Genomic DNA, 12233 nt, shown 5'->3' with positions numbered 1-12233 from the left:
AGCCGTGAAGCGTGCACAGCACCAAATTCAGAATTAGAATGAATTATTTTGCAAATTGTGAGTGCAATTTGTCCTGTTTTCTGTTTGGAAAGAGAACGTGAGTCACAATGATAGGAAGGGGATGGATCGGTGATGTTTCCCAGCAGTCGCTGTAGCTAAATTCAGGACAGATATCGCTTAATGACTGCCCTGCTGCTGTCTGAACCACTTCTGAAAAATCAAATGGACGCCTAGTTATTGAGCTTCGTTGCATGGTGCCTGCTGACGGCTTCGTTCCTGCTGAATGGCCCACCGATCATAGCTCCGGCTGAATTGGTTTAAGCCCTTCCTGTGCTGTCCAGGAGACAGAGAGACAGTGGTTTACAGAAGGAGTCTGTAGCCCCCCAGGGGTGGGATGGCCTTACCATAAGGCGCCGTTGCTGGAAATGCTGCGGATGTAACTGCGGCCAAACCGGAGCATTGCGACGATTAAGAGGCACCACCAGACACTCCGGCGACCGTCATTTTATGTGTGACTCTGATAGATGTGTTGAACCTCCATGGAGGGGTGATGTAAAGCGGCGGGAAATGCATAGTGTGTGTCCAGCTAACTGCAGAGCGAGGCAGAGCACTGGGCCTGATCTGCGGTGACACAGATTCTTTCACCCCAGTGCTCATCGTTGTTTTTGGGAAAGGAGAAGAATATATAGATTTTGCACTGAAATCACATCACCCCCTCCAATTAGAATAAGTGGAGTCCTGCAAAAAAAAGTGATGCAGGAGCTCATTTACATTAATAGCTCATTTATATACAGTGTGTAATTACAGACATGCCCATTTCACACCAGGGGTGTTTATTGATTTCTGTGTGATGGGGCTGAGGGTCTCGATGTGGTCCCAGAGAAACCCAACTAGCTCAAGTGTAAAGAGTGACCACCCCCCCACTCCCCCCCCGCCTGGTCCTGTACATCAATATGCTGAACCTGCTGAAGGTTTGAGTCTGTTATGCTGATGCATTCTGGGAAATCCGACATTGTAGTCGCTATACACCGAAAATGTAGCCAGGTTGCCGTGGACGACTTGAGCGGGTCGCTGGGAAGCAACAGGAGGGGGCTGCTCTTGCCCCAACCCCCACCCCCCAGTCGGCGTTACGCAAGGCCGCTCTGACATTTACCGCCCTGCGACAAACATGACTGCAGTAATGAATTACACCTCGGCTGAGAGGTTTACATATTTGCACAGTGCGTGCTGCGCTGTAAAAGTGAAGCGTGCCATGGGTGGGATAATCTGTTTGGATGGATGAGGCAGGCTTGCTCTCAGGCCAGTGCGCTGTTTATATGTGCTCTGTTTATGGCGGGGCCCTTAGTGCAAAGCCCCGCTCTGGGGACTGTTTACCGGGGTACGTCAGCACATGGCTCTCAGGCTGCACTTTTACCCGGGAATGGAGACTCAAACTGCTCAAACTGTGTGACTCATTAACAGTATTGATGTTACTTAAGGGGCACTAAAAGGTGTCTAGATCTCTCACAACACCCAGACTTTCATTTCTACTGAGAAAATACCTCAAATATCTCATTTCTGGATACATAATGGGCATGTTTAGGCTTTTACCCAAAGTGACTTTCCCCTCTCTGCAGGCTTGTTAAAATTTATAGAGCTGGTCTTTTTGTTCATTTAGATTATCTGTCTGAAAGCTACAATACAAAAGGCCGTCTTGGGGCGAGATCTGTGGCAGCCATTAGACCAACATTGTGCCTTAATCGCCGTGCCACCTGCTGGTTCCTCTCAAAGCTGCCGTTCCATGACAAGGACTCCTGTAGGTGACAGGAGTACTGCTGTGGTGTGGGTGTGGTCAGTGTCTCCACCCACCTTCCACAGTCAGCCTGTGATGGGGGAGGGATGTGAGCAGGTGAAGGGTCCCCTTTCATGGCCTTGAAAGGGCTGTTTTTCGGCACTTTCCACAAGCTGCCTTCATTTGTGAAGATGAAAGTTTTGGTGGCATAAATCAAAAGGATGTAGAATATACATGCATGAGGATACACACCACACACACACATAGATGCACACAGACCTGTACTCATATCTTTGTGGGGACCATCCATTCATTTTTATGGGCAAAACCCTAATCCCAACAATGATGACCTTAACCCCTACCCAGCCCTAACCTTAACAAAAAGTAACCAAACAAAATACAGATCTTTTGGCATTTTTAGTTTTTCATTGCTGTCACGGACTTTTATAAAATTGAATTTCCCCTTCTGGTGACGGGTAAAATGCTCCCCACATCAAAATAACAGGGTTGGTCCCCACAATGTAGTGTATACCTGGACCACACACACACACTGACCATATCTTACACCCCCAACCTGTCTCTACTGCCCACCCAGGAGCAGGTCGACGTGACCCCCCCGGCTGAGCAATCTCTCAGTAGTGTCTCTTTCCAAATTTGGAAGGGCCCGAACTGCCGAGTAATGTGCGTGGCTGCCGCCAGCGCCTGCCTGGTTACTGTTGCTATGCTCGGTAGAATGTTGCAGGCGAGCACAGAGCCAATGAGGAAGCGGCGGAGTCCGGCTGCGGGAAAACAGCAAAATATATCACGCCCAAATGGGAGATTGGATTTGCTCACTTAACAACTCGAAAACTCATTAAACATCCAGAAAAATGGATTTCAATTTACAGTGGGAATAAACAGGTTATATCTGCATAGCGCTGTGTTTATCGGGTGACTGAGCAGGGCCACGCGCTGACGCGTCATGCCTGTGTCTGTTTTCTGTCTTAAATTACCACCGATTTGGATTCAGTTTCCATGTTATTTTCATGTTTGATTTATGTTGTAGGTTATCTATAAATATGAAGCGCAAATATTGTACATCTGTAATGAGAGTGTCACAATACGTTATATAAGGTGTTTGTTTTTGTGCATTTGCATGTAAACAGCTTAGATTTAACCAACAGTGGGATACAGAGCCGGTTAAAACAAATCCCCCCTAAATTTGTCTGCAGGGCATCTTCCATGATCCCTACTTTGCTGTCCCCTCTCTGCCCCCCTGCGTCCAGGACTGCACAGAACACAACAAAGCCAGAACGGGTACAAAACTGGGCTTAGGTTTCACAGAGAGGAGGCGCTGTTGTGCCCTTGGGGGGGGGGGGGGGGGGGGCGCTTTGCCTGAACTCATTCATTAAACACGTGACAGTTGAAGGGACATGACGGCCCCAGCGGGGGGCGCCGTGGCAGCCCGCTCTGCTCCCCGAGCTCCCGCTAGCGTGCGATTAGTCATCGGCGAGCCTGGGAGGAGCCTCCTTAATTAATGGCGGGGAGATTCAGAAAAGGAGACAGTGAACTTGATGGTATCACTCTGCTTCGTGTGATATGGTGTTAAATGCTGTGTTAGCATAAGCAGGAGTCAGTGACAGACCATCCCCCTTGTTGAAGTGGGGGGGGGGGGGGGGGGGGGGTAGCGCGATCTGTGACTAGGTGCAGTGCTGAGGGAGCAGAAGACCTGCAAATTCTTTCAAGTTCAACTGGAAATGACTTTCTCGTGGTACATTGTTCACATTTTCACACTGTTAGTGACCCCTCCTCCCCCCACAACTGTGTTAGCTGTGTGGAACAGCCCCCCCCCCCCTCACAGCTCTTTTAGCAGTGTTGGGCAGGGGTGAAGGGGTACTGAACTAAGGACCAATGCAGGCAGAAAAATGAATAAAATTCAAACAAAGAAGCTCTGATAAGATGAAGGGCAATATGGACCTGGGTCTACTCAAATTAGGCTCCTGACCAGGACAAGATGGGAGGCAAAGGAAGGAAGGAATATGGGCAAAACAAGGAGGAAAAAATGATGAAATTACAGCCCAGAGATGGGAATGAAACAATGAGACACCTGACAGACAGACAGACAGACAAAGAGACAGAGACAGACAGAGACCGACACAGAGATACAGACAGAAAGACAGAGAGAAAGACAGAGACAGACAGACAGAGAAAAAAAGAGAGAGAGAGAGAGAGACAGAGAGATACGGACAGAGAGAGAGACAGAGACAGACAGACAGAAAGACAGAGAAAGAGAGAGACAGAGAGATACGGACAGAGAGAGAGACAGAGACAGACGGACAGACAGAGAGAGAAAGAGAGAGATACGGACAGACAGACAGAGAAAGAGAGAGAGATACGGACAGACAGACAGAGAAAGAGAGAGAGACAGAGAGATACGGACAGACAGAGAAAGAGAGAGACAGAGAGATAGGGACAGACAGACAGAGAAAGAGAGAGAGAGAGACAGAGATGCGGATGGGGGAGACAGACAGACAGGGTAGCACATGTATGAAATGGGGGGAGGGGGGTGCCAGCTGAAGAGAGCGGTACAAACGGTACAGGATCCCATCGCGGGGCATCTTGGTGCAATGCAGACTGCATTGCCATGGAAACGGGCGGAGGAAGTGCAGCAGAAACGGAGAGGATTACCAGCGAGCCTATGGTGGAGAGAGCACTACAGACCGAGGGTCTGACAGTGGCCGGGCAGGCGAGACAGGCCCATGCAGGGAGCCGGCTGCAACCTCCAGCCTAAATCAGCCAGGTTACCTGGGTGTGTGTGCTTCAGCGAGCGTGTCTCTCTTTGAGAGTGTTTGTGCATCATATGTGTGATGCTGCACTCGCCTCAGTCAAACCATGGCCGTTTGCTGAAGTCCTCAAGAACCTCTTGGAGATTCTGTGGGACCTCACCTGTGTTAGAAGACCATGCATAAACATTAAAATTATAGGGAATTTTAAAAAATAATGTGTTTGATATGAAAGATCAAGCAGGCCGTGGGGCTGGTGTGGGATCATCTCTGCTCTCCTTACAGAGGAAACAGGAAAGCGTTTATGCTGCATTGCAAAGACGTCTCTCTCCAGCTGTCATATTGGCTTAATAATATTGTCTTCTTGGGTGGGATTCTGCCTGCATCAGTTCCCTCGCATTAACAAGCCCATATTTCCGTAGGATTTTCTTATTTACCCCATCATGGACATTTGGAATATCAACTCACGCGTCCGAAAACATGGAAGCGCACGCTGGGGTAAACATGCGCCACGGGCTGTGTGTGCACACGCCGCAGGTGACAGCCACCCCCCCCTCGCCGGAGCTGCTCCCCCCGTCCCCACACGGCAGAGATATTCCTGACTACAGGCATAAAAATAGAAGCTCGCAGCCCCCTCCCACCTCTCTGTTGTGTTCCTACAGCACTGTGCGCAAACACACGCGCACACATATACGCAGACGTGCTTAAGCTCTCTTGCTCCGCCTCTCTTCATATCGTCATGGCGATTGCAGCTCAATGTAAGTCCTGGGGACGCAGATGAACGCAGTCTGGGAATACAGGCAGCGAGGGGGCTGCCAAAAAGGTCAACAAACCCCACACCCAACAACCCAGAGTTCTACATACTTCAGACAAGGACGAAAACCGCAAGCGAGATCTTCATGAACAAGATGGCAAAAAATATCCGGCGGTGTTTCCATGCTGCTCTCCATGCTGAATGGGTGCAGGGTTGTCTGCAGTGCCCTGTTTCCTGCTTTTTCTTGCCTGAAAGAAGGGAAGAAAAAGGCATAAACCAATGTCATCCTTATATTAAGACTTTCCCTCTGGAGACTATTTACCCGTCACAAAGCCAATACTGTGCTGGGCTGCATCCAGCTTTGCTGCCGCTCTTCCCTGAACTTTAAAAGGCAGGTCCACCGGCAGTGTTTGCCCACCAGCGGTACTCTCCCAGAATATCTCCCAAGACTGCCGTTGTCTCATTCAGAGATTGCAACTAATTTTAGCATCAGCTAAGCTCACAGGTTCCCCTACCTGTGGTATATATGCTCTGTTTACTTTGGACTATGAGAGTTAATAGTCTACAAGCGGGTTGTCCTTATGGGCCCGTTCATGAAGCAAAGGGACAGCCAGGCCACCATTTAGTTTGTATTAGTGACAGGGACAGGATGGGGAGCAGTCCCATGATCCTTTGCATCAGGTCCCATGATCCTTTGCATCAGGTCCCATGATACTTTGCATCAGACTCCCAAAACATTTGGGAGACTAGGGGACAGTCTGTGTAGATAAAAGCTGAGGTGGACACACACTGATACACACACACACGGAAACAAAGACACATGCACGCGCACACGCACACACACATGCACATAGAGAGGTTTGTAATTATATCTTTGTGGGGACTCTCCATTCATTTCTATGGGGAAAACTCTAATCCCAACATGACGACCCTAACCCCTACGCAGCCCTAACCTTAACCATAAGTAACCAAACTAAATATGAGACTTTTGGCATTTTTGTTTTTTTTACTGCATTCACGCATCTTTGTGGGTACCTGACAAATGGTCCCTACAACTTCAAAATAACAAGTTTTTATCACGTTGTGGGGGACATTTAGTTCCCCACAATGTAATATGAACCTAATCCACACACGCAACACACACAGACACACACACACACCTACCTAAACTCCAGTCACCCCCTTGCTGGGCTGTTTAATATTTCATCAAATCGTCCCAGTGGACAGAATCTACCGCAGCTCTGGTATTTAGAAATGCAGCCTGGCTTTTTTCCTGGAACTCTGTGAGGCAAAGGGTTTGTATGTGCGTGTCTGTGTCTGTGCGTGTTTTGTGTCTGCGCCTGTGCGTGGGGTTGCAAGTGGGGTGTGGGGTATGTGGGAGAGGCTCTGTGCAGCATCAGCGAGCCCCCCCCACAACCTTCCCCCACATTTTCACCTCCTAATCTCAGCAGAGGACTGTGGAAGCTTCACGCTGGATCTGTGGCTGGATTCAGGTGGTCAGAGGCCAAATGACCTGCCCCCCCCACTTTCATGTAAGGGGTTGTGGTGGCACAGCTCTCCTTCATACCTTTGGGCTGAATCTGTATTCTGGGGCTTGCTTAGGCTCTCCATCCCTCCCCCAGCCCCTTGTCTGCAGTGTGTGGGGTGTGCTGTGACTTTGCAACCCGGTGTGCTATGTTCTCTCATCACACGTGATTCCCGCCACGCTGCGTGACCTTTCCCTGACCTTTCGGCCCCTCATGCCGCCCCTTTGCCACTGACCCGCAGGAGCTCTGGAGCTTTTAAGGTCCTGCAGCCCAAGATCACGCCACACAGTGGCCCCACCCGCACCAGGCCTTATACACTCATCGCACGTAAAGCCTGAAGCTACAAGATGCCGTAACTTACGTCCCTGAGCATTTGTCTTTGCACGGCCTGTGTGGAACAGCATCAGGTGAGATGCTGATGCAAGGCTGTAAACGCGGCCCTAGTGCCACTGCTTTCGTTTATTAAAGCTGTGCTTTTGACAGAACATCTATATCTGCTTCCTGCTGGAGAGGAAGCGTAACTGTAGAAATGACTCGGCACAGTGGTGTTTCATAAGCCAAAAGCTGCTTGGTCTTTCTCAGGAGTTACATACCTCACCACCCCATATACGCTCTGACTGTGTCCTTTTCGATAGTCGCTGGTCAACTGTGGCACTGATCACTGAACCTGCAACCTCCTAGTGCCCTTGACTGCCACGCTGTCGACTGGATGGAAAGATGAGGGACACAAGCCCTGGAGAGGGAGAACAGGGCCATCCCTCTGGGTTACACTGGACACTAAATCACCTTCAAGATGCATCCTTTGCCAGATTTCTGAAAATAATTCCAAGGTCTTTATTATTTTTTTTCACCTGTGTCAGCAAAGCAGTAAAGCTGCAATCCGCAGCCCTTCCAAACGACCCGTGCTCCCACAATGCAATACTTCTGACAAGTCATGCTGATTCACTGGTTTTGGGAATGACGGGAAGTGAGGTCACCTCAGACAGGATTCTGGGTTCCTGTCACCAGAGAGACTAGGATGAGACCCATTTCCTTACAGTGCCTGTCTGTCTATGGAAACTGCCATTGTGTGTCTTTGTACAAGCTTTGACGACAGGTATATTGTTTGAATGTTGTTTACATGATGTGATAATTTCCTTTGTTTTTGTTGCTTTACACATTTTATTAATGTCAAGTTCTTGAAGACAAAGACAATAATGTGTGCACTCCCATTGCCCATTTTTTATTGGAAACATGTAGCTATCTATTGTTTTTATTCCTCATACCGCTTGGTTAGCGTTGGGTTATTCTGAAAAATGATCTCGGCTGTGCTTGAGCTAAAAGAATTTATATGTTCATTTAGCTCATTGCGCTTTCCCTTCCCTTGCTTTCCATGTGTGTGTATATGTATGTGTGTGGCTGTGTGTGTGACCAGATGGTGGGACAAAGAAGCTCCGTAGTACAATCCGACGGAGCACGGAGACAGGCATCGCCGTGGAGATGCGGAACCGTGTCACGAGGCAGGGAAGCCGCGATTCTACGGACGGCAGCACCAACAGTAACAGCTCTGATGGAACGTAAGTGTCTATAACCAGAGACCAATACTCAACACAGTACAACAGCACTGTGCACACCATGACTCAACACTGTATAACAGCACCGTGAACACCAAGACTCAACACTGTACAATGTCACTGTGAACACCAAGACTCCACACTGTATAATGGCACTCTGAACACAACGACTCAACACTAAACAATGGCATTCCGAACACCAAGACACTGTGCAACTACACTGTAATATGAAATGATACAAATGCAGTATTAACAGAGTAAAACAGCAACGTCCATAGCAACTGATAGTTTAGCTTTTGCATGTACCATAAATGTCCAGATACACTGCTTCACCGTGTACCACAAATGTCCAGATACACTGCTTCACCATGTACCATAAATATCCAGATATACTACTTCACTGTTTACCATAAATTTCAAGATACACTGCTTCACTGTTTACCATAAATGTCCAGATACACTGCTTCACTATGTACCACAAATATCCGGATACACTGCTTCAATACTTCATCATCTTTATGAGCGTGCACTACTTAGCCCTCTCTCTTCTGCATCAGGTTCATTTTCCCTACCACACGCCTGGGGGTGGAGAGTCAGTTCAGCGACTTCCTGGATGGGCTAGGCCCTGCCCAGATAGTAGGCCGGCAGACATTAGCCACACCTCCTATGGGTGAGTGTCTTCCTGGTTAGAACTGAAAATGTATCATTAAAATAGCAGCTAGTCAAAGAGTGAAATGCAGGGTGTATGGGGATGGGTCTTTATCTTACATTATGGCAATGCTCATGTTTTAGTTCAGCAGCTCCATCTGCTGTTTCATTGTAGAACTACAGAACTCACTGTACACATTGGCTCACTCAAGATTCCCGGTGCATTTGATTCATAGTCCAAGACGATAGTGTGGTTCCAGAAAGGCACTTGCTTTTATCGCATTACATATTCTTTATACTTTTATATTATGCTTCAATGACTTTGGTCTTGTGAAGCCCTTTGCTGGCCATATGGTGCTTTTTGCAGTGACTGCCACTTACCCTCCTGTCCTCCTGTAGGAGATGTTCACGTGGGAATGGTGGACCGGGGTGGCCAGCTGGAGGTAGAGGTCATCCAGGCTCGTGGATTGACCCCAAAGCCAGGGTCAAAGTGCATCCCAGGTAAGACACCTTCATTTCCCACAGTGTCGATAATTGCAGGTAAAGCAGTCTGTCAGTGCACAGTCGACCAAAGCGTCTGTCTCGTCATTTGCACCAATGACATGTGGCCCCGCCCCCCCCATCACACACACACCCCCATCTGCTCGTGTTCCAGCTTCATACGTGAAGGTGTACGTGCTGGAAAACGGTGCCTGTCTGGCCAAGAAGAAAACCAAGGTGGTGAAAAAGTCCTTGGACCCGGTGTACCAGCAGGCGCTGCTCTTCGACGAGAGCCCGCAGGGCCGGGTCCTGCAGGTGGGTCCTGACTCGGACTTCTGCTCCCATTCCAAACACACAAGTCAATAAACCGGATAGTGACCCAGTCAGCAGACTCAGAGTCAGACTGGAGGTCGGCCGTCTCCCTGTACTTGTCATTGGTAGCTTCGGGCCTGTCTTCTTACATCCTTAATCCAAAGTGGTACGTGGCTCTGTAGGTTCAGACTGTGCCTGAGATCAGAAAGTTACTGGTTTAAATCCCATAGTCTGCAGAATGGTCCCAGCACTGGGCCCTTGAACAAGGTCCTTAACCTCCAGTTGCCCCAGACACTGGCTGACCCTACTCTCTGATCCTCACTTTGGAAAAAAGCAACTGCTAAATAATTTAATGTCATCCTTGGTATCCTGTCTGCTGCTGTCTGTCCTTATCCACTCTGCCTATTTACCTTGCTGTGCCCTTAATCTATTCAGTTCAGTACCAATTTGATTATATAATCATATTATGGTTGCTTAGTGTAAGATGTGAGTTACCCTTCCCAGAATACCATGCTCACATCGCTGTGTTTCCCAGGTGATCGTCTGGGGTGATTATGGCCGCATGGACCACAAGTGCTTCATGGGCATGGCGCAGATCCTGCTAGATGAGCTGGACCTGTCCTCCATGGTCAGCGGCTGGTACAAGCTGTTCCCCACCTCCTCACTGGCGGAACCCAGCATCGCCCCACTGGTCCGCCGCCTGTCCCAATCTTCCCTGGAAAGTGCCACTAGCCCCTCGTGTACCTAGTGGCCGGCCCAGCCAGCTGGCCCCGGGACCGATGCATCCGTGCAGACATGAACGCACACGCACTCATACACACGCACACACACAGAAACATACGCACATGCACACACACCGTCACGCACGTATGCACAGAAGACGCTCCTCAGTAAAGACGCACATTCTTACCACCTCTCTCTCCTACTGAAAGGCCACATAAAGGGATGAGCAGTACTCAGCCATCATTAATGCCTACACCCATACACACAAACAAAGGCATGTAGGTACAATGCTGACTGTCTAAGCACACAGCTGGCTCTCGTTCTCATATACTCTGGGCCATGAGAGCGGGGCATTGTGGGTAAGGGTGGAGGAGAGAGATGGTTCTGTCTTATCAGTTTGCCTGGTACTCAGGTGCAACCACATACAGACACCCCCCTCCCCCCCCCCCACTGCTCCCCCCACAACCAAAGGATGACATGATACCTTCCAGAAGGCAGATCTCTCTAACGTTAAACATCCAGATCTACTGGACCGTTCCTGGATGAGAAGAGGAACACTGAACACCGAAGCAATGCCACTCCTTTTTGGAAGGCGAAATAGACAGAAGATGTAGCATCCACACCAATGTTCCAGCATTCCTCCCTTACCACCGACGCTGACTTCCTGTGCATTTTATAGTGACGTCGCTTTCAGGAGGAAAACCTCACTTCCACACTAATTTCTGATGGCCCTTCGCCTGGGTCTCTCCAATGCCTGCTGAATGTTCTCTATGCCAAACCCATTAGATAGATTTTATTTTATAAAACCAAAGCAATTACTATGGCCGTTTCATTACGCATCAGATATAGAAGTATGGATATGTAGCAGAGTTAATGACTTCAATGAAATGCAAAAAAAAGAAAAAAAAACAGCTTAACAGGAATTCATAATAATTCAAGTTACGAATGGGCACACTCAGCCAAAAAGTGCAGTTGCCCACCACGTTCCAAAAGGCACGTAACTACGGTTACATGAGGTAGCGCAAAAACATATAATTTGAGAGCAGTGCTTATATATATATATAAATATATATATATAGATAGGTATATTGGTATCCTTGTGTTCATGTTTGTATATACAGCATTCTGCACGTTTAATTGCAACCTTTATTCAAAGTGCTATTTTTAGCTTGCCTTTATAGAAGAAAGATAGATTCTACTGTATTTATTTTGCTAATGTTAAATATGATTAATCTTGTTCAAAGACCGTCTTCTGCACTGAATCAGGACCAGAGAGGATGCGAAATGGCCTCATGGTCCTGAGACTGAGAGCTCGGACACAAGACCGACGTTGGCAACATCAGTGGGAGAACAAAAAAACTGAGCAGATTTACCAGCATCCACTGCAGCTACCCGCTGCCAAAACCCTAGGCACTGTTGGAAGGTTGGGGGGGGGGGGGGGGGGGGGCTGTGGGTCTCCGGCAAAGCACTCTGGGAAATGTAGTTGTGACCAAGATGAGCACTGGTAGTTCCAGGTGATGGAACGTCTTACTCCTTGGACACTAAACTGCCATGAACCTGGTTGCCCCATCCTCTCCCCTGTGGTCACCACCAGTCTGTCTTGCTGTAAGCCTTTTTTTCTCTCTTTCTCCACCCCCTGACTTGGCGGACCTCCATCTACAAAGATCAGCAGGATAAGGTTTCCTGGCGTCCTGCATCTCATTG

At 48.6% G+C, this 12233-nt stretch overlaps 1 protein-coding gene across 1 annotated transcript in view; it reads left to right on the top strand.

Annotated features, from left to right (window-relative positions):
• Positions 1-11967, top strand: part of rims3 (regulating synaptic membrane exocytosis 3) — a 29584-nt gene extending 17617 nt beyond the window's left edge. Inside the window, exons 3-7 of the mRNA XM_048993709.1 lie at positions 8228-8369; positions 8924-9036; positions 9414-9515; positions 9670-9809; positions 10342-11967. Coding sequence (XP_048849666.1) covers positions 8228-8369; positions 8924-9036; positions 9414-9515; positions 9670-9809; positions 10342-10554 — 710 coding nt within the window. The 3' untranslated portion in view covers positions 10555-11967. The remainder of the gene's footprint in view (positions 1-8227; positions 8370-8923; positions 9037-9413; positions 9516-9669; positions 9810-10341) is intronic.
• Positions 11968-12233: the final 266 nt, after the last annotated feature.

This window comes from Brienomyrus brachyistius, chromosome 23 (assembly GCF_023856365.1).
Source record: "Brienomyrus brachyistius isolate T26 chromosome 23, BBRACH_0.4, whole genome shotgun sequence".
NCBI lineage: Eukaryota > Metazoa > Chordata > Actinopteri > Osteoglossiformes > Mormyridae > Brienomyrus > Brienomyrus brachyistius.
Note: the sequence above shows the minus strand (reverse complement) of the source record. Positions and strands in the feature narration are given on the sequence as shown.